Here is a 24,958-nt window from a genome sequence, read left to right as displayed (position 1 = left end):
GATTCGGAACCAGTGGGGAAATAGACAAGGAGGCACGTGGGAATCCAAGTGCAGAATCTGCCTTAAGCCTGGAAAAGCTCTGTTCACGATGTGGCTGCTGGCACCCCCAACAGACACTCACCCAGCCAGCAAGCGTGAGCGCCCCTGTCCAGATGCTACCCTTCACCTGGTTCGCCCACGCACGCCCTCCTGCCCATCCATCTGAGAAACAGGGACAAGAAATACCAGGTTACAAACAGCTCACCCATTGGACAAGGAGGCACTGCCTGGAGGCAGAAGTGCTGAGGAGTCCCTCTTTTATGGGCTTGGGCAGGTGGTCAGCCCGGAGATGAAAGGAGCTCCCTGCAGCCACCCACCAGAGGCAAGGGCAGGAAAAGCAAGAGAGGAGGTGAGGGGACACCCGTGGGGAATGGGCTGGGCGGGGGCTCGATGCCCAGGGAGCTTCCTCAGCGCAGAGGAAGGGACCCTCCCCAAGCAGAGCAGCTCCTGCAGGCGCCGTTCCACTTCTGCACAGGACCCGCTGTTTTCACTCTTTCCTTCTCGCCCCTCATCTCTCTTCACCCTCCCTGCCTTTATCCCTTCCCTTTCTTCATTTGCCAGGTGATATGGGAAGAGGAGGGACTGTTGGGTGCCTTGGTTCCTCTATCCCCTCCCTGAGCAGCCACCTTGCCCAGCTCCTCCAGCTCATCCTGTCCCTGCATCCTTCAGGGTGCCCCAGGCACGCCTTGTTCTCTGATGCCTTTGGGGCCTCCCCTCTCTGCATGCCTGGGTGGGGTCACCTCTGGAATCTACCTCCTCCCTTTAGTCTTGGTCATTGCTGTCCTCCTCGGGGCCCACTGTTGATGGAAGGCCCCGTCCTCCTCACCTCGTGGATCCTGGGCAATAGCCGAGGGTCCTCCTGAGGGGCTGGAACTACTTGGAAGGGCCAAGCCCAAATAGGACCTGGAAGGTTCCTGAGCCAAGCTGCCTCTGGCGGCCTCTGATGGATGCTCACTTGCACCACCCTCTCAACAGAACCCCCAGACACCAGTGGTCTGGCCTCCCTTCTCCCTCCCCTCCCGCCTTCCTCTTTCCCGCCTTGGTTTCCCTGATATGCAGCCGGGGCCTCTCCAGTCTGGCGCCAGGAGGTGGAGGAGGAGGCCGAGCTGGGAGTGGGTGGGGACTGGCTGGGCCTGGTTCCTCCACAGCACTTTCTGAGGGCCAGAGAGAGGTGTTAGTGTCAGAAAAATACTGCAGTCCCAATCGCCCCCGCGGCCCCAGCCCCCTCCACTCATGGCGTCATCCGTGTCCGCAAATGGGACCTGGGGGTAATGAGTTACACATGCTCCTGGCGGCTGCCGAGTCCTGCAGCCGGGCCACTCGCTGCCCCAAGGCCCGGCCTCCCAATTCCTGTGTTCCTCCCCCATAAAATGAAATTATCCTCCTCATCTACCTTCTCATCCGTCAGATCTCCCTGGTTCACTTGGCTCAGCTGAGGGCTGCTGGGCTGCTGCCCAAAGATGGGAATGGATTTCCTGGGAGGGGCTGGCTGGGGCCTCTGGAAGAGTCACCGCTCTTTACAGGTTGCAGCATCAGGCTCTGGTGCAGGAGAGGGGGCTATGAACCCAGTTCAGAGCTACAGGCCATGCAGAGCAGAGAGCACGGCTCTGTTAGACAGGTCTGTGGTCCCCGGGGGAGCCAGTGGCCAGGCATGCTCCAGGTCTCTCTTGCCCAGTGGGCTGTCCCTCTGTAAAATGGGCGTGGCTTGGTGACCTACATTGCAGTGTGTCAGGGCTGGGTGTGAACCCATAGTGCACACACTAGTTGTGTTGTCCTTGAACATGTGAACTCAGACCCAGTACAGCGGGTTCTGTTTGTCCTGCCATCCCCATGTGCAGTGCACTGTTCTTTGCTCTAACTCACTGGGGAGCCCCGGCAGGAGGTGGGTGAGGGGAGACAGGGAAGCTAGAGCACTTACTCCTCCAGCTTCTGCCCTATGGAGTCATCCAGGGCTGCTCCTGTCCCTCCACCAAAGACCACAGCTCCTTGAAAGCTGCCTTGTCTACCTGGGCTTTCCTGTTCCAGGTCTGGCAACTGCTCCCATCCCTGACCCTTTGGGCCCAACGGTGGTTACAGCCCACGAATGCTGCTCTGTCCTTGTGCGGGTCACATCCTGGCCACACCTTTGAGACATTCCTTTTATGAAACCCTGTGATGTGTCCTAATCTGAGGGAGCCTTCTGTTTCTGCCAGGGCCCCGACCCGCTAATCTTGAGTGTCCTTGTCTGCAAAGTGAGAATAAGGTTACTAACCCCACAGGCATTGTGGGAGGATGACGTGCTATAACCCGGGTAAAGCGCCTTGCACGCAGTAGCCCCTCCATCCACGTTTATTTCCCTCCTTGGTCTTTGGGAGTCCCCTGCAAAGCTTGCGGAGGTGGGGAAGAAAGAGAGGGAGAGATGAGGAGGTGGAAGGAGCTGCTGCCACCCCAGGCCTCCCAGGAAACACCCATGCCCCTTCTCAGGGACCCTGGCCTGGAGAGTGTTTTCGGGCTGATCCTGGCCTTCTGCTGAAGAAAGCAGCGTTCTGGTTACTAGTGGGATTCTCATGAGGCCTAGATACTCCAGGAAATTGAGCAAGTTCCTTTAGTCCTATTTCTCAAATATTAGAATCTATAAGAAATACTGGGTCCCAAGGGCTCCTGGTTCTATGGCGTATGTGTGTCTGTCCCTTCATCATCCTGATTGGAGGCACTTTGCTCCCTGGGGCCCCCTGAAGTTTGCTACCAGAAGAGCCAAGGGATGTGTTTCCTTGTCTCAGGTGGAGGCTGCTGTTTCCAGGAGGCGTCAGGAAGAGGGAGGGAGGGGGCACAGAGGCACTGGGGGCTCCTTCCCACGCAGATGGGCATGGACTGGAGCCTCCCCTCCCCGTCTTCAGCCAAAGCCCCAGCCCCGGGCCATGCCATCTCCTACGTGGCATTACTCCAGGGATGGGGGCAGTGAGGAGGGTCTGAGGGGGATGCCACCAGCCTGTCCCATTAGCCTGGTACAGTCTGGAGTGGATGGGCTTGAAGGAGACCTGCAGTGAGGACAGAGCCCTGGGTGGGCAGGTGGGCTTCTGGTGATTCCTGGAGTGGAGGGGATGATGAGTGGCCAGGGCAGTTTTCCTCGTGGCATCCCCCAGTTCTCCTGCCCACAGACCTTGCTCTCATAGCTCCTGGCCTCTTGCTTCCTTGCTTGCTCATTCATTCGCTTCTTCATCTTCATCTTGCAGCAAAATATATTCAGGGACTCTGCAGGTGCTGTGTGCAGCAAGGGGCACAAAGAGGCATGAGACGGGGCCCCATGACTTCTGTAATTTACCATTGCTCTAGCTGGTCTGTCCTCCCGTCTCTCCTCCCTCCCACTGCAGACCAGCACAAGGCTAGCTCAAGTACAAGGTTACCTAAAGGTGACTCAGTGGGAAGGAAATTCAGGGTGTGGACACGTTATTGGTGCAGACCCGCACACAGCCTCACTCGGCTCTGATGCCTGAGTCTAAAGTGCTGAAGTCTAAAGTCCTTCTCTGTTGTGGGGATGGCTTTGTGCGGTGCTTAAAAAGACAGGCTCTGGGGCCAGGCATGGTGGCTCACGCCTGTAATCCTAGCACTTTGGGAGGCTAAGGCAGGTGGATTGCCTGAGCTCAGGAGTTTGAGACCAGCCTGGGCAACATGGTGGAACCCCGTCTCTACTAAAACACAGAAAAATTAGCCAGGCGTGGCGTGGCCGTGTGCGCCTGTAATCCCAGCTACTTGGGAGGCTGAGGTAGGAGAATTTCTTGAACCTGGGAGGCAGAGGTTGCAGTGAGCCAAGATCACGCCATTGCACTCCAGCCTGGGCGACAGAGTGTGACTCCATCTCAAAAAAAAAAAAAAAAAAAAAAAAAAAAAAGACAGGCTCTGCAGCTGAACAGGCTGGGCTCAGACCCCATCTCTGCTGAGTGCTGGCTGGGAAAACCTGAACAAGCTCTTATCCTCAGCTTCCCCTCCTCTAAGAAATGGGAAACCCATAGCCCCTGTCTCATACGCTTTTGTAAGGGCTATGTGAGTTATTCCACATTGAGTCCTTCCAAACGGGTACATAGAGCACACCCCAAAGATGTGAGGTCCTAGTGTGAGTACCCTTGTGTCCGTTCAGTGTGTCTGCTTCTGCTCCTGGGCCTGCCCATGGGGCTCTAAGCAGTACTTCTGTTTTCTCTGTCAAATAGGAAACCTAGAGAGAAGAGGAGGAGCGAGTGGGAAGTCACGTCTGGGAGAGGGAGAGAGAGATGATGGGATGAGGGAAAGGCAGGAGCCCAGGGACAGCCAGCGCCCCTGGGTCTTTAGGCTCTGAGTTTAAATCAGCCCCATTGGCTTAGGGGTGTGGGTTTTTTTTGTTTGTTTGCTTTTTCCTTCTGTGCTGTGTGGGTGGAGTCAGACCTGACCAGGGTTGGAGTTTCCCTGTGCAAGTGTGAGGAAGCAAGACAAGAGCGAGGAGTGGAAGTGTGTGACCTGATAACGTGGATCCTGGGGTGGAGTAGGATAAGAGGGCCAGCAAGGATAGGAGGGTGTGAGAGGGTGGAAAGGCAGTGGGATGCATGGTCTGTGGGAGGCTGGGGCACCCCAGAGTCAGAGACCTGAGGGACTGCACTAAGATGAGGGCAGGCACCGTAGCTAAGTCGGTAATCCCAGTGCTTTGGGAGGCCGATATGGGAGGATTGCTGGAGGCCAGGAGTTCAAGACTAGCTCTGAGCAACACAGAGAGATCCCCCAACCTACAAAAAATTTTAAAAATTAGCCAGATGTGGTGGTGCGTGCCTGTAGCCCTAGCTACTTGGGAGGCTGAGGCCAGAGGATCTCTTGAGCCCAGGCGGTCGAGGCTGCAGTGAGCTGCGATCACACCACTGCACTCCAGCCTGGGTGACAGAGTGAGAGCCTGTCTCAAAATAAATAAGTAAATAAATAAATAAATAAGATGAGCCATAGCATTTATAAAGTGGGACATTTGAATGTGGGATTTAGATTTCAGTGATTGGTGAAAAGCCTTTCTAGAGCAGCAGAATCCACTAGAAACGAAAGGTGAGCCACACATGCAATTTTAAAGTTCTTAGCAGCCAGCTTAAAAGGTGAAAAGATACAAGAATCTGGCCAGGCGCGGTGGCTCACACCTGTAATCCCAGCACTTTGGGAAGCTGAGGTGGGCGGATCACCTGAGGTCAGGAGTTCGAGACCAACCTGGCCAACATGGTGAAACCTTGTCTCTCCTAAAAACAAAAAAAAGAAAACACAAGAAACTAACTGAAATACAGTAGCGCAGTTTAGTGAATCCAGCATATCCAATATATTATCATTTTGACGTGTAATTGCTGTAAAGTTTATTGAGGTATTTATGTATTTTTTTCTCTCGTGCTGAGTCTTCAAAATCCAGTGCGTCTTTTACAGTCAGAGTCCATCCCTGCTTGGGCCAGCCATGTTTCCAGTGCTCGAAGTGAATGGCCCAGGCTGGGGAGGCTGAAATTAGGTAAGGAGGCCACAAGGAGTGATACCTGTGATACCTGGGCATCAGGAGAGCCAGGGCAGCGACAGGGACCCCGGGAGGGGAGGAGCAGGTGGCTCTTAATGGTGAGGTGTGCTGTCAAGTCTTATGACAGTGAACACAAGTGCTGGGGGTTTTTAGGGAGGAGGGAGAGGGAAAGTTCTAGAAGGAAGCAAAGAGAAACATCTACCGCCCTGGCATATGACTGGTGTATGAGGAGAATGGGAAAAGAAAAGTCCTCATGGGAAAGGTCAGGCAGGCAGGAAGCAGGTCTCATTTAGAACAAGAAAGTAGAAGAAACGCCTACAGCAGAGACTGAGGGAATGAGACGTTTCACGGCTGACTGGCTGGGAGTCCAGGGGCCGATGCAGGAAGGTTTCAGGAGTCAGGGAGGGAGATGGCATGAAAGGAGGATAAACACAGCTGTTTGGGGTTAACAGTGGGTGATGGGGGGCCTCGGGAGTCCTGGTTTTCTGTGGGTGCAATGGACTGAATGTGTGTGTCACCTCCAGATTCCTATGTTGAAATCCTAACCCCCAAAGTGATGGGATTAGGAGGTGGGTCCTCTGGGAGGTGATTAGGTCATGGGGGTGGAGCCCACGTGGGTGGGATAAGTGCCCTTATAAAAGGGACCCCAGCGGCTCCCTCACTCTCTTGCCGCCGCCGTGGGAGGATACCGTGTGGGGTGGGGTGGCTGTGTAGACACCAGGTCTGCCGGTGCCTTGATCATGGACTTCCAGCCTCCAGAACTGTGAGCAGTACCTTTGTGTTTATGAGCTGCCCTGGCTGTGGTACTTTGCTGTGGCAGCCTGGACTAAGGCAGGGGGGCTTGCTAAGCCAGGACTGAGGGCTCAAGTGATCCTACTGGGTGGCCTCAGGGCAGAAACTGCTGGTGAGGCTGTGAGGTTTTGTGGGGAGGAGTTTTTTGAGGAGCACCCAAAGTCCTAGGGCACCTCATCCCCATCCTCTTTGCCCGGATCTGCTGAGCTCCCTCCTCTGCCATGGCCTGTTGTGCTTTTCGTGCATAGGTAGCAGAGCTGGAGGCTTCAGGGACACGGATGACTCAGTCCCCTACAAGTGGCAGGGGAGGCTCTCAGCATTTCTGTCTCCCAAGCCAGACACCCTTCCAACTGAATGGCGGTAGGCACTGGGAGAATGAGACAGGTGTATTCAACTTACTTGTTTCTGCCCAGAGAAGAAACCAGTTCATCAAACCAAAGTGGACCAGGAGGTGGGCGGAAGGTTGCATTAGCATCCCAGAAAGAGGAGTGATTTAAAAATGGAACTAGCTGAGACCTGGCTTCCAACTTGCAGACATCTTAAGTGACTTACTGTCATTGACAAAAGCGCCAGGAGGGGAACTGGGAATCTTCTGAACAAGGAGCTGGGGCCACTCTATAAGGGGAGGGTCTTTTGGCCTGAAATTAGGCAGAACCCTGAGCCTGCTGCTTGCTTGAGTTTCAGTGCATTGATGCCGCTTTCCTTCTAATCTGTGTGCTGTGCATTTGGGGCGTGAATAGTGGCACCTTCCACCAGCCCCAGGAACCCCTTGTTCTTCCTGGGGGGCTCTCAGGCTCTCTCCCACGTGGCTGCAGTGGTGTACCAGCTCACCTTGGCCACCCTGCCCTCCCCTCCCCCAGCTTCCTCTCTCTACCCCTCCGCCCCCACTGCAGAAGAAGACACACACCAGCATCCCTTCCCGAAAACAAGCACACACACCCTTGATTGTTCTCAAGAATTTTTATGTGGAGTAACTTGGGACATGGATAGGGGTGGAGGGAGAATAACAAACATTATGTGAAAGTGACAAGATGGACAGATCTCTGAAAGTACTAAGAGAAACCGTCCCAGACCATTGTGAAATCTGCATGGAATTAGCCCTGGCTGTCTCTCCTTCCCCTGCTCTCCCGTACTTAGAAGGCTTGGGAGCATCTGACTCTGCGGACGACCAGGCTCCTACCCTGGGTGCCCTCGCTGGGCCGTCTGCCCTGAGGACTCAGGCCTGGTATGCAGCAGGGCAGAGGTCACTGGTGTTCACTCTACCCTAGTTGGTTGTTCTGGAGAGGAAAAAAACAAGCCAAAATGTTTTTTTCTGTTCTCTTACTCAACACAGAATGCCTCACTTCAGATTACCAAAATGGATGAGGATTTCTCTCCATCAACAGCCAATTCTGAAGTGGGTTCTCCTACGGACGCCAGCTGGGTGTCCTCTGGTTCAATTCAATCTTGATACGATGCACCTGGTGGTAGCCTGCGATCCACAGGTTGAAGGCCCAGTCCCACAAGACTGCTCCCACCCTGCACCCACTTCCTTTGATTGACTGGCTATAAATTGGCGTTCCCAGGACCCCCACCTTGGGTTTGATTAATTTGCTAGAGTGGTTCCTGGAACTCGGGGAAACATTTTACTCACATTTACAGGTTTATTGAAAAGGATATTACAAAGGATGTGTAGATGAACAACAGAGGGAAGAGGTGCGCAGGGTGGGTCTGGGAGGAGGGGTGCAGACCTTCCATGCCTTCCCCAGCTGTTCTGCCCTCCAGGAACCTCTGCACGTCCAGCTCTCCAAACCCACCCCTTTTGGGTTTTTATGGAAGCTTCATTATGTAGGCATGATTGATTAAATCATTGGCTATGGATAATCAACTCAACCTTCAGCCTCTCTTTTCCTGGAGGTTGGGGGGTAAGGCTGAAGGTCCCAACTCTCTCATCCTGCCTTGGTCGTTCCAGGGGCCAGTCCCCATCCTGAGGCGATCTAGGGGGTCCCCAGACCCACTCAGCTCATGAATATACAAAAATCACTCTTATGACTCTGGAAATCCCAAGAGCTTTAGAAGATTTTTTTTTTTTTTTTTTTTTTGCGCCAGGATTCAGGGTGATGACTAGGATGATATAGACTTCACAACATCACGGTTGTTGAGGACCCTCCCAGGCTCCAGGGACACTTGTCTCCCTGGGTCCGCTGTGACTTCGGGCAGGACTCGGGGGGGGTGGCTCTCGGTGGCAGTGCCCCTGCTTCATACTTTCCTTCCCTGTCTTATGGAGTCCCCATGAAAGCCAGAGAGTGGTGGCAGCTTCAAAGACAGAGGTTATTTGTGGCTGCCTGTTACAGTGAGCAATGTGAGTGATGAGTAACCATCATGAAGTCAGACTTGGGTGGGTTTCACGAAGCTCCTTGGATGAGCTGAGCTCTGAGGTTCCTCCCAGCAATAAAACCCTATCTCCACCTGCTGTTTATGAGCTGTGGGACCAAAGACAAGAAGAAGAAACTGTTTGCTGCTGTTAAAACTCAAGTAGGTAACAATGGAATCATTGCCCTCTGTTTTTTTTTTTTATGTTTAGAGCCAGTTTCTTTGGAAATAAACACTCATTTTGATCAGATCCAATGTGTGAGTTTCTTTTAAAATGGGAGAGGAGAAATAAATTTGGATAACTCCAAAATGCTCTAAAATTATGACTAAGAAACTGAAATATTAGTTTTTCAAGGAAAGGATATTTTGATGAAGGGAACTGCCGGAATATTTGCTCATGGTCTCACAGTTAATGCATGACAGAGGCAGGCTTTGCATTGACCTCCACAGAGCCCCAAACCCATGCTGTTCCCCCAAAGCGCTGTGAGAGATGCTACCTGCTTAATATAGGGAAAGGGGGCTCTAGAGGTTCAAGGTTCTCTCCACAATGTAGCCTGACATTGGGGACCCTCTCCCTGCTCATCCTCAGCTCAGTGTGCCAAGGTTGCGTTGTTTTTATATAAACTTCTCTGTTCTTTAATCTCCGCTGCCAAACATCTCCCTACCCCCAGGATGCAGTGTTTTAGCAAAAACTCTTTGGGGTATTCTTGCTCCCAGTTTTAGGAGGAACTCTTCACAATGTTTACCTCTAGGAATAATACAATCATTTGATACAACCCCGTTTTCAATGTGTCCTATTGAAAAGAAATCAAGGAATTTTTTTCTCCCCAAAAGTCAAGCTCTTAGTAAGACTTTTCATTTGCTTGCCAAGAATGTGTCTTCACCTTCGCTTTTGATATGACAAATGCCTTGCTGCAGAGCTGCGGCCTCCATGCCACGGATTTGTGATTTCACCACTAAATCAGAGAGTGAGCATCTGGGGCAGGCTCAGGCCTTGGTATGACTAAGAAGCTCCACGTGTGATTTCGACTCTCAGCCAGAAGTAAAGTAGCAATTCCGTTCCGGTGATTACCTTCTACAGTTTACCTGCATGGGCACAAAGAAGCAATCAGAGGCCCTGGGTATGCAAAGAAAGCCCAACTTTTAATTAATTAGTGTATTTATTTGAGACGGAGCCTCACTCTGTCGCCCAGGCTGGAGTGCAGTGGCGCGATCTTGGCTCACTGCAACCTCCGCCTCCTTGGTTCAGGTGATTTTCCTGCCTCAGCCTCCCGGGTAGCTGGGATTACAGGCCTGCACCACCAAGCCTGGCTAATTTTTGTATTTTTAGTAGAGATGGGGTTTCCTCATGTTGGCCAGGCTGGTCTCAAACTCCTGACCTCAAGTGATCTGCCCACCTCAACCTCCCAAAGTGCTGGGATTACAGGCATGAGCCCTGCACCCGGCCCCAGCTTTTATTTTTTCAGACCAAAAGTTTGCTCCAAAAATGTGTTTTTCTAGCCAATTAGAATTTATCAATTATTTGCATATGACAAATGTAAGAGACAGTCTTTGCCACAAAAATAACTCTTGTTTACATGTGTTTGCTTTGCTCTTCACTGGCTGACGGGGAGACACACCTCGCCTCAAAGAACCTTAGAGACTAGTGGGATCACCAGAGAGGTAAAGAGGTAATGGATGATAATGAGGATGGAGTGAAAGATGCGTGCAAGGTTCTGACATGGTTCTTTCAGTGGTACTTAATTCTTAACATACTACCTTCTAGAACTTTTTTCTCTTTTTGGAGTCAGGGTCTTGCTCTGCCACCCAGGCTGGAGTGCAGTGGTGACATCATAGCTCATTACAACCTTGAATTCCTGGGCTCAAGTGATCCTCCCACCTCAGTCTCTTGAGTAGCTGGGATACAGGCACAAACCACGATCCCTGGCTAATTAAAAATTTGTAGAGAGAGAGTCTCATTAATCCGCCCAGGCTGGTTTTAAATTCCTGAGCTCAAGCAATCCTCCCACCTCAGCCTCCTGAAGCGCTGGGATTAAGTCATGAGCCACTGTGCCTGGCCTGGACCATTTTAAAACTTGAACATCTAAAATTTGGTTTTGCTTCTCTATAAATGAAATTTCCTTGGTGTGTATCAACTTCTTGTAACATGTCACTGAACTGTGACTTAGTTACTTTCATTAAAGTCAGTGTTTCCTAGGATGTGGCAGCATACAGCATAGTGGTGTTCAAGATGCCTTTGATACACAGGTATGAATCTGTTATTTTAATAGGTGTCTTTTTTTTTTTTTTTTTTTTTTTTGAAAACAGTCTCACTTGGTCACTCAGGCTGGAGTATAGTGGCAGGATCTTGGCTCACTGCAGCCTCTGCCTCCCAGGTTCCAATGATTCTCCTGCTTTGGCCTCCTGGGTAGCTGGGGTTACAGGTGCCTGCCACCATGCCTGGCTAATTTTTGTATTTTTAGTAGAGATGGGGTTTCACCATGTTGGACAGGCTGGTTTCGAACTCCTGGCCTCAGGTCATCCACCTGCCTCGGCCTCCCAAAGTGCTAAAATTACAGGCATGAGCCACCGGGCCCAGCCAGGTATCTATTTTAATTTATAATAGGAAGCTACTAATTTTCCACTTATGGTGATGAAGTTTCCTTCCAAAGAAATTTAAGTTTAAATTATTTAAGTCGAGTGATGTTAAGAAAGTAATAGCCCAGGGACACTCAGCTATGGCAAGATTGTGCAGGCTGTATGCAGGGGGAGGATGCCTACAGAGAGGAGACCATCTCTGCTGCTCCTAGCAATCATCAAGCAGCCACGTGCTCCACACTGAGATGAACAACGTCTCCCAGCCTGGCATTCTGGATTCTTCTGGCAAGTCACTGTTTGTTTCTATTTATTTGCTCAGAGCCACTGGCCTTGCCCTCTCCAGACCTCTTGGCTTCCTGACCTCCAGATGCCACCCTCACTTCTGGAGGCCACTGCAAAATGGAACAATCTTTCTCGGGATTCTGTTTGAGCTTGGGATAGTTTTTCTTCTTCCTGTTGTGGTGGTGGTTGTCGACCATTTTCTCCAGCGCTCTGGTCTTGTGTGTGCCTGTGTCTGCAGACAACCTGTTAATCGTGAACAGCTTTGTCTAGTACTTCCTGTAGATGGTTCACACAGAGGAAGACTGTTTGCTCCTTAAAGTCACTGTTTTCAAATTTATATATGTTGTACATTGCACTATGAAGTAAAGAGAAAGAGAACAGAATTCAGCCCATCTAGAAAGGGTTGTCTTTCACGCACTGGTGAATTGCGGCCTCCTCCATGCAGACTCTGTGACTACCTGTGGCACCGAATGCATCGCCACCTGTGCAGGCAGCACTTTGCTTGTGTCACCGCTCCCTTCTGCGCCGACCTCATTCTTCCATGTGTTGCAGTTACCCTTTACGCGTCGTCTTCCCCTCCCGTGGCTGCGTCTGAAAGGCAGTGGCTGCATCTTAATCTCTCAACAAATATCTTGAGCATCTGCTATGTGCCAGGCACTGGCCTGGGAGCTAGGCAGTTGGAAGTGAATGACGCTGACAAAGTCTCTCCCTCCCGCAGCGTGTCATCTTTGTATTTCCCAGCACCTATCAGAAGCGTGTTAGTTATCTATTGCCATGTAACAAATTACCCCAATACTGCATAAAACAAATGTATTCCTCATGCAGTTTCTGAGGAAGTCATGGGTTGTTTTTTTTTTTTAAAGCCAAAATTTTGTTAATTTTTTCAGATTAAAAATTTTGTACCCACATATGTCTATATAATCTGGGAGGAATCTGGGAGCAATTTATCAGAGTAGCCCTGGCTCAGGCTTTCTCAAGAGGTTGTGATGCAGGAGGAGCAAGCCCCAAAATTGGAGGGTTCTTGGCTTTGCCCAGGAAAGAATTCCAGGGTGAGCCAGTGGTGTTAGTAACTTTTATTGAAGGGGCAGTGCATGGCAGTAGCAGAGGTGCTGCTCCCTGCGGAGCAGGGCTACCCCATAGGCAGTGTGGCCAGAACAGCAGCTCAGAGGCAGTTCTGCAGTCCTATTTATGCGCATTTTTAATTATAGGCAAATTTTGGCCAGTTTATGCAGAAACTTCTAGAAAAATGGTGGCAACTTCTAAGTTGTCATGTTGCCGTAGAAAGGGGTGGTAACATCTGGGTATTGCCATGGCAATGGTAAACAACATGGCACTTTGGTGGGTGTGTCTTATGAAAAGCTGCTCCTGCCCCATTGCTTTTTTAGCTAGTCCTCAGTTTGGTCTGGTTTCTGAGCTCTGCCTCTGAAGTCGAATCTTGCCTCCTGCCTCGGTTGCGGTAAAGATATTGGCCAGGCTGCCGTCATCTGAAGGCTTGACATGGTGGGAGGATCTGCTTAGAGGCTCACTCACCTACATGGCTGTCAGCCAAAGCCCTCTCTGTGGGCGCTCATGACATGGCAGCTGGCTTCCCCTCAAACAAACATTCCAAGAGAGAAAGACTGAGCCAGAAGGAAGCTGTGTGTCTTTTGTCTCAGTTCAGAAGTGACACACCATTACTTCTGCCATATTCTACTGGTCACACAGACCAACCCTGGTACAATGTGGAAGGGGGTTGATTGCAGAAGGTGCTGGGATCGTGGGGTCTACTTTGAAGGCTGGCTACCAGAGTGGGGCTTTCCACAGTGGGTGTTCCATAAATGCCTGTTAAAGTTTTTACCCCTACAATCCTTAAGTCAAAAGCTCTACTTTTATTTTTAATAGACTGTGTTTTTAAATAGTAGTATCAGGTTTATAGCAAAGGCAAATGGAAAGTACAGAACATTCCCATATATCCTGCCTGCCACCCTCCCCATGCACAGCCTCCCCCGCTGTCAACGTCCCCACCAGCATGGTGCATTTGTTACAATCAGTGAGCCTATGTTGACACATCGTTATCACCCAGAGCCCATCGTTTACATTAGCGTTCCCTCTTGGTGTTGAACATTCTGTGGGTTTGGCCAAATGTCTAATGGCATGCATCTACCATTGCAGTATCATACAGAGGAGTTTCACTTCCCTGAAAATCCCCTGTGCTCTGCCTGCCCATCCCTCCTGCCCTCCCAATCCCTGGCAACCACTGTTCTTTTTACCGCCTCCATACTTTTGTTTTTCCCAGCGTATCTATCACATAGTTAGAATCATACAGTGTGTAGCTTTTTTAGGTTGGCTTATTTTACTGAGTTAATTATGCATTTAAGATTCCTCCATGTCTTGTCATGGCTTGAGAGTGCATTTTAAAAATTTTTTTAACAAAAAAGTAGGCATACTTTTTGCCCTGGCTTTGCTGTTAGGATCATTTTGGAGTGTTTGTAATCTTCCACTAAGTTTAAATAATTTGAAGGGTTTACCCAGCTAACACGCTTCTGCCACCTGGAAAAAAAAAAGTCCATAAATGTGTTTTGAGCGGCCTTTGTGACTTGTCTTCAATTGTCGTCTTTCCCTTGCAATCAGATTCTCTAAGGGTCTTGCCAGACCACTCATGTTCTGCTTGTCTAACCATTCGTGGGAAACCTCTATTTGAAACCCTCATTATGTCCTATTTAAAATAGACTTGGTTTAATGCACAAAGTAACAAAGTCTTGCTGAAAGAACTAAGCTGTCTCAGAGGAAGGTCTGTGTTCTGCATGTTGGTTGACTAAGGCACCTGTCACAAGCAGGTGCTTGCTATTAAATAGCCTCAGGTAGAGGGCAAGGGAACTATTCTTTTTTATGGGAAAAAAAATAGAGTGACATCATTGCACGTTGACGCACTCCTACAGTGAACCAGCAACGCATATGCAGATGACAAAGGCAAACTTCAAGTTAACTGTTTTCATGGCTGTGTGATTTTTCCTCCTCCTGTTCTGTTGTGAGGCTAAGGAGGAAGCAGGGCTCAAAGCAGGAGAGCTGAAACTACCACCATGAGAACGAAACCAGTATTTGTATAATATTTTTCTATTCCTCCCACTCTGGCTCTTGAGAGGAACAGACTTTCCTCTGGTAAGTGGCAACCAGACAGCTAGTGGCTCTCACCAGAAGGAAAAAAATAAGAAATGCTACCAGGAGCCTACATATTTAGGAGCAAAACCCTTTGTAGAGCCTAGTGTATGGTAAGGGATGGAAAATCCCAGAAAAGGTTTAGGGTGAGTTAGAAAGATGTGCTATATTTTGTCTTAGCAGAAAATCAGCTCAACTCTTCAAAACTTGCTAATGTAAGGACGAATGAGAATGGTCATTGGATTTGTGCTTGACAACTTGCTTGACACTCCACCCAATGTCTTATGGAAATATCATGTAATAGCTCTGTTTAGCTGGTTTAACAGCAGTATTTATAATAAAACGAAGTCAATGAATGGGAAAATGTTCCTTATATAACAATACCTCTGGGGAACCAGGGCTGTGTGGATCCTACGGTACCAATAGTCACCACCATTTCCCTTGTGGTCATAAAACCTCCTGAGGCCAAGGAGGTAGTAATGATACCTGGGAGGTGATATATAACCTTTGAGGTACCTTCTTACAAATGGAAACCTACGAAGGAACTGCAAACATGGCACCATCCTTCAAGATGTTTTCTAAATATCAATTTTAGCCTCTCAACAACCTTTTGCTGCCCACTCCAGTTAGTGACACTCCTCTCCCTTCCATTCCTTTCCTTTTTCCTTTCCTTTCCTTTGATAGTCTCACTGTGATGCCCAGGCTGGAGTGCAGTGGTGTGATATCAGGTCACTGCAACCTCTGCTTCCCAGGTTCAAGTGATTGTCTGCCTCAGCCTCCCAAGTGGCTGGGATTACAAGCGCACTACACCACGCACAGCTAATTTTTGTATTTTTAGTAGAGATGGGGTTTCACCATATTGGCCAGGCTGGTCTTGAACTCCTGACCTCAAGTGATCCACCCGCCTTGGCCTCCCACAGTGCTGGGATTACAGGTGTGAGCCACCGCGCCTGGCCTTAGTGACACTCTTGAAGTGGGGACAGTCCTTCTGGAGAGGGGTCTCATCCACAGGGGGTAAGGAACAAGCATTAAAGGGATATGCGTTTTTTAATGCCCCCCCCCCCCACCCCACCCTGGTGATTCCTACATGCCCTGCTGACATCGGGGAGGGGATCCCTTCTTTCCACTTTCAGTCAACAGAGCAGGTGGAGGTCAGTAAGCCTCTGCATGGGTCGTCTGAGAAGGCTGCCTTGAAGGACAAGTTCAGCTAAAAGATCAACGTGGGTCCTGGGGCCGGATTTGCCGCTAACATTTGACATTCTTTATCTGTACACCAAAGGGGTTGAATTACATGGCCCAAAAGGCCACTGCAGCAATGATATTTCCCTATTCCATTTTGAGCAGAAGTTGAGGAGTGTCACAGGATAAGGTTACTGTGTTTTCCAGCAAATCTAAATGCAAGATTGCAAGCTGGTCAGAGCTGGCTTACAAATGTGTTTTGTTTACACTCCCCAGTGTTTTGTGTTTGATGAATTAGTTGCCAACACTTAAAAATAGATGTAGAAAATTCTGAATCTGGCCACACCCACCCCTCATCCCTGCATAGTAGCCTCTGCCAGAGCAGGCACGTGCTGTTGGCCTCCCCATAGTCCCGCTGGGCCCATTTCCCTCATTCCCATACCTCTCCAGCCACTGTAGAAGTTTGGAGTTTGCAACTTCTGTTTTAATTTCTTTTCATGTTCCCTGGATCCCATGGGACGATGACACTTTGTAAAGGCCATACATCTAAGACTAATCCAAGGTCTTTCTGCTGCTTGAACTAGCTCAAGAAGAGTTGGTTTGTGTGAGCATATGAGCTGTGGACATGTGATCTGGCTTGGTCATGAACACAGAGAGTGGGAGGAGAGGTAGAGGCTGAATGTGATGGTCCTGGAAAGCTCCCCATCAGGTGGTTGCATTCTAGATATGTAAAAGGGATGTGAGAAGTTCAACATGAACATCTGCATGCATCAGGGAGAGATGAGAGCAAAAAAGAAAAGAGCTTATGGGGTTTTTAAGTGTCTTCTTTCCTTCCTTTTCTTACCCTTATTGTCCAGGTCCATGTCACAAACGGCGGGCGAGCAGCTGCTGTACCCAGCTAGGGTCCCTGTCGGCGCTGAAGCATGCTGTCCTGGGGCTCTACCTGCTGGTCTTCCTGATTCTTGTGGGCATCTTCATCTTAGCAGGTAAGAGCAGTTTGTTTTTGTCCCGGTCTTTGGGATGAGGAAGGAAGACCTGGAGCTTCCATTCTTCATTCCCACTGTCATGAGCCCAAACACTGCCCTTGTCACCATGGAAACCACAGAGGAAGAAGGAAGAAGCTCTTCAGTAGTGTTGCTTATTTTGCGTGGGAGTAGCCGGCAGGGGCTACTGTGGAATTGAAGAATTGTGGAATTGAAGCTTGTGGAATTGAAGAGTCCAGCAGTAGAGACCTAGCTGCTGGGAATGGCTTCTGACTTTTCCTGCATCATTGTGGGACATTGTGCATTACACTGGGCCTCCCTGGGCCTCTGGGGTATGGTTTGCACTGAGAAGGCTGGGCATTGTCTTAGCTTCTGGTCCTGGGGTGCCATGAAAATAGTTGCGAGGCACTTTCCTTCCTGGTAAACCTGCTGCCCTTTGCAGTTACTGTAGGCAGAATAGGCTTGCCCCAATTCAGCCAGGCTCTCCTTACCAATTTCTATCTTTCAAGATGGGCAGGTGATGGGCTAGGGCTAGCATTTTCTCAGCCAGGGAGAAGGACAGCTCATGGACTTAGGAAGGGATGGAACAGGGGCCTGTTGGCCCCAGTCTGTGAGCACCCCAGCTCATCATCTATAGGTCATCCCTATGAAGACAGATGGTGAAGCAGATGGCTGTGGTGGTCTTCTCCTGACTCCCTTTCAAAGGAAGGGCTGCTCAGTTCCCACCTTTCTCAATGGAGTTAGGTAGGACTGGACACAAGTAAGGCTGAGGGATCAGTTTATTTCCACCCGACATGTCTCACGTGAGTACCTGCCTTGCAGCAGGCTCCATGCTAAGATTGGGGGCACAGCTAAATAGGACCCAGGGGCTTCTCTCAAGGAGCTTCCAACCCAGGAACCAAGACAGGGTCATGCAGTTAGAGCCCCGCCTCAAGGCAGAATGCAGCGGGCACTGTGATGGGGTGTAGCCCAATGTGATGGTGACAGAGCAGGCACATATAGGGAGGTGCGGCTGCTGCATGGAGCAGGTGGGGATGGTGGGAGCGAGGCTGCTGGCCAGGCCAAGCTGACTTGGAGCACTGAGGGAGGGGACCTCGGGTGAAGCCCAGGGCAGGAATCTGGAGGTCCAGCCCTTACGGATAGATGACCTGACCTTTTGCTGGAAATTTCGAGGCAAATGGCCAGGACCTCCCCGGTCTTGACTCACTTTCTGTCAAGCGGAACTAGTCACTTGGGTGTTGTAATGGGGTGTTCAATGCTGCCTGCGCCTTCAGGTTTCCACACTCAGGGCAAAGACATTGGGGTGGAGTCTGTCCCACCAATGAGCAACCTGAGGGGCGGCCAACAGCAACAACGAGAGAACCTCATGATTCATCCCTGGGACCAGAGGACAGGGGCCAGCAGGGTCCCTCACAGGCCAAGTGGGCCAGAGGAGGATTTGAACATGTTCTCAGGCTGCTTGGTGAGAGCTTGGGATCTGGTTTTGTGGGTTTGGCTGCCAGGACCATAACAAAATTCTGGAATGTTTAGGAAGCATTCCAGCCCAACAGGAAACCAGAACAGGGACTTTTAGGTGACAGATGCAGAAAAGCTCTGCAGAACAGGAACTTTTAGGTGACAGATGGGGGTCTGGAGGAGAGGGACCAGATTGGTGGGGGCGTCTGGGGCCAGCCTCTGGAGGTCCTGGAAGGGCATCATCTCTTGGGGAAGAGAAGACTTGCAGCGGAGTGACGGTTCTCTTCTGGTGTCTGGATGGCTGCCATGTGGAAGGGGTAGACATGCTCTATGTGACCCTAGAAGGCAGCACTAGGACCAACGGGTGGATGTTATTAGGAGACAAATTTCCATTCAAAATAAAGGACAGTTTGCTAACAAGTAGTGCTGTCCAGTATGATGAAAAAAAGGCTTTCTCCTGGCTTGGAGATTGGATGAGGTTTATAATGATGTCCTGGAAGCTTCAGAAAGGAGGGTGGAACATGGTTTCCCAATCTAATAAAAATGTTGCCATACCTCAATTGTTCCAGCATTTTTCTGATCATTATAATTATCTTTGAACCTGAAGTTTCTGGATGCCACATTGCCTGTGTTGAACAAAAATTTGGGGTAGATTGGGACAGAGCTGGTGCAACAGTGTCATACCTGATCTCTTGGCCCTGGGTGTGTGGCCGCTGTTACCTCCCCAGATTCTTGTCTGGAGAATCATGTTGGCCTTTGGGGGAGGTTTGGTGAGGGTGGCATAGGAAGGGGACTTGGCAAGGTGGTGGACAAGTCTGAAGTTCTTTAAGGAGGCTCTATCTGATCTTAGGGCGATTTCTTTAGATTGCCTGATTGAAGACCTCAGCGATGCTCCTTCTCAGAGATACCAAGATCAGGGGTGTGGGGAGATCCACGGTCCAGTGTGAAGAAGAGCTTGCCTGGCCTTCTGTTGGGTGACCTGCCATGGGAGAGGGCTTCTCCTTCTTGGGTAGAACTCACTGTCTGTGCCCAGAGAGGTCACCTTGCACAGGAGATCCATTTAAACCATTCTTAAAACCTCCTTGTCAATGCAAATCTCATAGCTCCTACAACTGGATGACAAAATTATCCACTGCAACCCAGCGCCATATCTGAATACTGGATTGGCAACATCTCAGCATGCAAATGCTTACTCTTACTGTTTCCCAGTATGACAAATTTGTAATCAAACTACACCAAATATGAGTCTTATAAGCCCCACATAGGACTTCTCTCAATTCATCTTCTTGCCCAAATATTGAAAGTAAAAGGCAAACATGTACCTCACATTTATGCATTATCTAAGTTTACCTGTTTGAAGGTTAATCCAACCACCACCCAAATTATTCTATCAATTGGATTCTGCCCACCATCCAACCTGACCAGTGTCCTCCTGGGAGCTTTACTCCGATAATCCCATGCTGTCACTGGGTTCTGTTCCCTAAGCTCACAGCCTTTCATCATCTCCCAAGGAGACGGCAAGAGACTCCTCCTACCCCCAGTTCCTCTAAGCTTTCCTATCTCTTCAACATATTTTGATTATTACCTTGGCTAACAGTTCCCTATTATGTTTTCATTCTGTTCCCAATTCATTTCTGGACAATACAATCAGGTTTAAGTTTATGAACTAAAGAATTGAGATTGCCTGGTCATGTGGCCAGGGGGTCCTCAATCCAGCACTTCAGGCAAAATGTCCTTTGCGATGGAATTAAAGAGTTGGAGAGAGTTCAGTCTTATCCATGACTCTTCTGGGCAGTCACTGTGGTGACTGGGTGTGTTCATTAGGAACGATCTCTTCTTCTCTTTCCTGAGACAGTTCCGTAGATAAGTCTGAATTCTCACTGTGGAAATGAAACAGCAGAAAGGGGAAGTGAAAAGATCTGGGATTCGAATGTGAGGTGAGGCTGTAGCATCGCAGCAATGTAGCAAGACCACTGGTCTACAGGGAGAGTCCCTGGGGAGATATGGGCTCCTCCTGCACCTTAATTTAGTTATTTTCTAACAGCACCAGTCGGTCATTGGCATCAGCATCCTCAACAAGCATTGAATTTGTGCATGAGTGTTCAGTGGGTGCAGGGCAAAGGGATAAGCCCTAGGAGTAAAATGTCATGAGATGTAGTCCCTGCACAGGAGGGTTTAAAATCATAAACACATACACCCACTGTAGGGCAATGTGACGTAGTTTCTGCTGTTGCCAAATTATACAAAGGAGAGCCCAATCCCTGAGGGCTGGAATGGTCGGGGAAGGCCTGGGCCTGGGGAGAGTTATCCACCTGGCTTTGAACAGAGTATCCCTTTTTTGGATCACCTTGTTTCAAGCAAGTCTGTCCCTGGACTTTGCAGGAAAGAGTAATATGCTCAGAGCCCGTGTCCATCTACACTGTAGCTTCCTGATTCTATCATGCATCTTGGGAATAGGAGCGCAATGCCATCATCCTTTATTGGGACACTTTGTCAGAAACAACCCTGTGAAATTTCATCCCTTGTGCTTATTGTAAAAATGATGTTGAGGATGTTATTTCTTGCATTACACAATGCTGTCCTCAGAGGATGCATGCACCAATTATTTTCTGTCTCAGTCATAGAAGGAGTTATGTGTTCCTTGAGGAATTTGTTTTCACCTTATGGAGACTGTGAATCTGAAAGTCTTTAAAATTACTTTCAAGGAGGTAACTAACACAAACTTAAGAGTCAGCTGTCATCCCTTGTATGGTGATATGTGAATTTGAAGGTCATTAAAACAAAAACCTGGGGACAGAATTGTGGTCCACCCGCAGCAAGTGTAGAGACTTTAAGGAAAGCATTTTTGTGTTAGTCTCTATTCCTGGCTTCATTCGGGGTCTCTCTGCTTGATCTTCTTTACCTGGATCTCATCTACTTTCATCTTAGTGTAGTTAATGTATCCTTGTGAATTGCCTTAATTCTTTATGGAACAAGGAAGGGTGTTATATACAGTTTTATCTTTACAAAATTTCCGCCTTTTCTATTTCATTCTTCAAATGTGTGATGTTTTTAATATGTGAATGAATGACAGAGACCAGGGAATCTAGAAAATATTTGTAGAAAAAGAAAGATGAGTATTTCAGTTTTACCAAGTACTTATTTGAGATGAATATGGAATTGCTACCCAGGGACATTTAGCTAGTAGAAGTGGCAGGTGTGTGATTAACTATATTAACACATATCTAGCATGTTATGTACTGCATTGACATCATAGCATTTAAGAAGAATATTGAGACAGGCAGGACCATGTAGACTTCATGCTGGTTACAAGTAGGGACTTTGGAGCCAGCCTGTCTGAGCTTGAACCCTGGCTTCTCTATCACCAGCTATGAGACATTGGCTGAGGCACTTGGCCAAGAGCTCCCTTCTCTGAAAATGGGGGAAATCAGTGTACTCCCTATATTAGTCTGTTTTACATTGCTACAAAGGAATGCCTAAGATGGGATAACTTATAAAGAAAAGAGGTTTATTTGGCTGACAGTTTTGCAGGCCATACAAGCACGGTACCAGCATCTCCTTGGTCTCTGGTAAGGCCTCAGGAAGCTTCCAGTCATGGCAGAAGACAAATGGGGAGTAGGCATGTCACGTGGCAAGAGAGAGAAAGGGGGAGGTCCATCCCCTTTAAACAACCAGCTCTCGCGTGAACTAATGGAGCAAAAACTCACTCATTACCATGAGGGGGATGCCAAGACATTCATGAGGGATCCACCCCATGGTCCAAAGACCTCCCACTAGGCCCACCTCCAACATTGGGGATCCGATTTCCACATGAGATTTGGAGTAGTAGTTATTGTTATTGTTACTGCTGGCACTAGTATTACCACTATTATAGCATCATCACTCTTACTTTTTCTTTGTTTTCTTTGCAGTCAATTAACCTTGATAGCATAACCTGGGGTTTAGCCCCAGGTTATCTATGAATGCTCTGTAACCTTGGAAACATCACTTTGCTGTCTGAATGGGAGTTTACCCATTTGTAAAGTGAGCAAATTGGGCAAGATCGGTGGTCTCAAACGTTTTTTACCATGACCTACCAACCAGTACACACATATAAGCATAGCTGAGATAATACTTACATTTGTAATGCCTTTCTACTCTATTTGTTTTTTTTTTTAACCGATCACAACTCATTCATTTATTTCGTAATTCATGAATAGGATAAAAGCTGTAGTCTGAAAAACAATGGGCTTTATGATACTTCTATTGTTCTCTGTGTCTTTCGAGCATTCTGGGAGTAGCCATATTCTCTTCAGGATATGGACTTTGAGGCCAGACTTCTGAGTTCAAATCCAGGCTGTGCTATGGAATGGCTCTATCATTTTGAGGCAAATAATTTAACCTCCAAGGGACTTAGTTTTTTCATCTATACAATGGGGTGATTGTGGTGCCTACTCCATGGGGCTGTTGTGAGGATTTAATTAAATAATACATGAAAATTAAAACTCTCTTAGTGCCCAGCACATAAGTACTCAGTAGGCTGGGGACAGTGGCTCATGCCTGTAATCGCAGCTCTTGGGAGGCTGAGGCAGGAGGATTGCTTGAGCCTAAAAGTTTGAGATGAGTTAGGGCAACATAGTGAGACCTCGTCTCTACAAATAATTAAAAAATGAGCCAGGTATAGCGATATACACCTGTAGTCCCAGCTACTCAGGAGGCTGAGGGAGGAGGATCACTTGAGCCCAGGAGTTCAAGGTTGCAGTGAGCCATGATTGCATCATTGCACTCCAGCCTCAGTAACAGCGAGATCCTGTCTTTAAAAAAAAAAAAAAAGTGCTCCAGAAATATTTAATTATATTATTCCCACAATCAGAGACAGTTTGCTTTCAGAATAGCAACGGATTAGAGACCTACTTGTTTAGCCTGAGCACCCAGTAACTTTGTCTATAAACAGAACTGGGCTCAGTGCAATACGTGTCCATATGCACATGTTTCCAATAAACACACAGGGAAGCCTGGAGACATTGTTGGAGAGGTCCTTGAGGTACCGTGACAGCACAGGGCTCAGTAAGCCAAGAAACAGGAACAGAACAGCATTTCCAGGATTGTAGCTCTTTAGGGGAGGGAGCGATGGAGCCAGCAATGGCCCCACCCATGGCCCAGAGATGCTTAGCTTCAGTGGGTGTCTCCTACAACCTCCCCGCCGACTTCCCAGACAGACACGGTGTTGTGCTTTTCCCAAAAAACAAGAGTCACAGAAACCTCTTGTCCACCTTGACTTTCCCACACAATTTCTAGTTCTTCTTTCAGGAATGAATCATAACAAGGTGTTCTCCTCATCCTCACGATTGCTCATCAGCGAGTTGGAAACACCAAGGAAAGCGAACCCAGTTCCTCCACCTTTGTGTCTTTGTGCCCTGGTCTTCACACTTGCCATGCTGTATTGCAATGATTGGTTTCTGTGCCGGCTCTCCTTCTAGTCAAGGAGAGCTCTTTCATAATAGGGCACTGCACCTTGTTCACCGCTGTCCTCCCACTGTCTACCATCATGTGCTGCTTATAGCAGGTACTCAATTAATGGAAGGACTAAACTGAATGCCTCAACAGAATGGCCAGCTTCCCAACAGGCTCCAAGTGTGAGTTGTCAACAGAATTAGACACCACTCCTGGGGTGGCCTAGCCAAGGGGGAGTGTGCCGGGCCCATGGATGCTGATATTAGCTTAAATTCTCACGAGACTTTCTTTTCCTTTTTTTTTTTTGACAGAGTCTGGCTCTGTTGCCCAGGCTAGAGTGCAGTGGTGTGATCTTGGCTCACTGCAAGCTCTGCCTCCCGGGTTCACACCATTCTCCTGCCTCAGCCTCCCGAGTGGCTGGGACTACAGATGCCCACCACCACACCCGGCTAATTTTTTTGTATTTTTAGTAGAGACGGGGTTTCACCATGTTAGCCAGGATGGGCTCGATCTCCTGACCTCATGATCTGCCCACCTCAGCCTCCCAAAATGCTGGGATTACAGGCGTGAGCCACCGCGCCCGGCCTCTTTTTCTTTTTGAGATGGAGTCTCACTCTGTCACCCAGGCTGGTGTGCAGTGGCACAATCTCGGCTCACTGCAACCTCTGCCTCCCAGGTTCAAGAGATTCTCCTGACTCAGCCTCCCGAGTAACTGGTATTACAGGTGCACTCCACCAAGCCCGGCTAATTTTTGTATTTTTAGTAGAGATGGGATTTTGCCATGTTGGCCAGGCTGGTCTTAAACTCCTGGCTTCAAGTGATCCACCTGCCTCGGCCTACCAAAGTGCTGGGATTGCAGGCATGACCCACTGCACCCAGCCTCTCATGAGACTTTCTAGTGAGACTCATAATACAGGACCCTATATCCAAATGATAGAATACCATGCAGCCCTCAACGATCAGGTCAGATCTCCTCCTCACCCAACCCCAGATCTCTTTCAAAGGAAATCATTGCCTAGTAGGGGCTCCCCCATTGCATGTCAGTGTCACTGGCTTTGTTGGTCTTGTTGTTTCAAGTTAAAGGCAGATCTTGTCAGTGATCCCAGTTAGATGTCAGCACACTGGTTTCTGCCAGGTATTGCAGTCTGCTGGATCTGTTTGGCTCTGGACTTGGACATCTGTCATTTATTTTTACCAATCAGCCTGTGCCATCAATCATGTTGGAGCCAGTGTCCCAACTATGTCCCTATAG

The 24,958-nt window shown here is 48.9% G+C and overlaps 1 protein-coding gene across 1 annotated transcript in view; it reads left to right on the top strand.

Annotated features, from left to right (window-relative positions):
* SCARA5 (scavenger receptor class A member 5) overlaps nucleotides 1–24,958 on the top strand; it is a 124,056-nt gene that overhangs the window by 9,960 nt on the left and 89,138 nt on the right. Inside the window, exon 3 of the mRNA XM_009212751.4 lies at nucleotides 16,693–16,821. Within this exon, the coding sequence (XP_009211015.3) occupies nucleotides 16,693–16,821 (129 nt within the window). The remainder of the gene's footprint in view (nucleotides 1–16,692; nucleotides 16,822–24,958) is intronic.

Source organism: Papio anubis, chromosome 8 (assembly GCF_008728515.1).
Source record: "Papio anubis isolate 15944 chromosome 8, Panubis1.0, whole genome shotgun sequence".
Classification (NCBI taxonomy): domain Eukaryota; kingdom Metazoa; phylum Chordata; class Mammalia; order Primates; family Cercopithecidae; genus Papio; species Papio anubis.
This window is presented reverse-complemented; position numbering and strand designations above follow the sequence as displayed.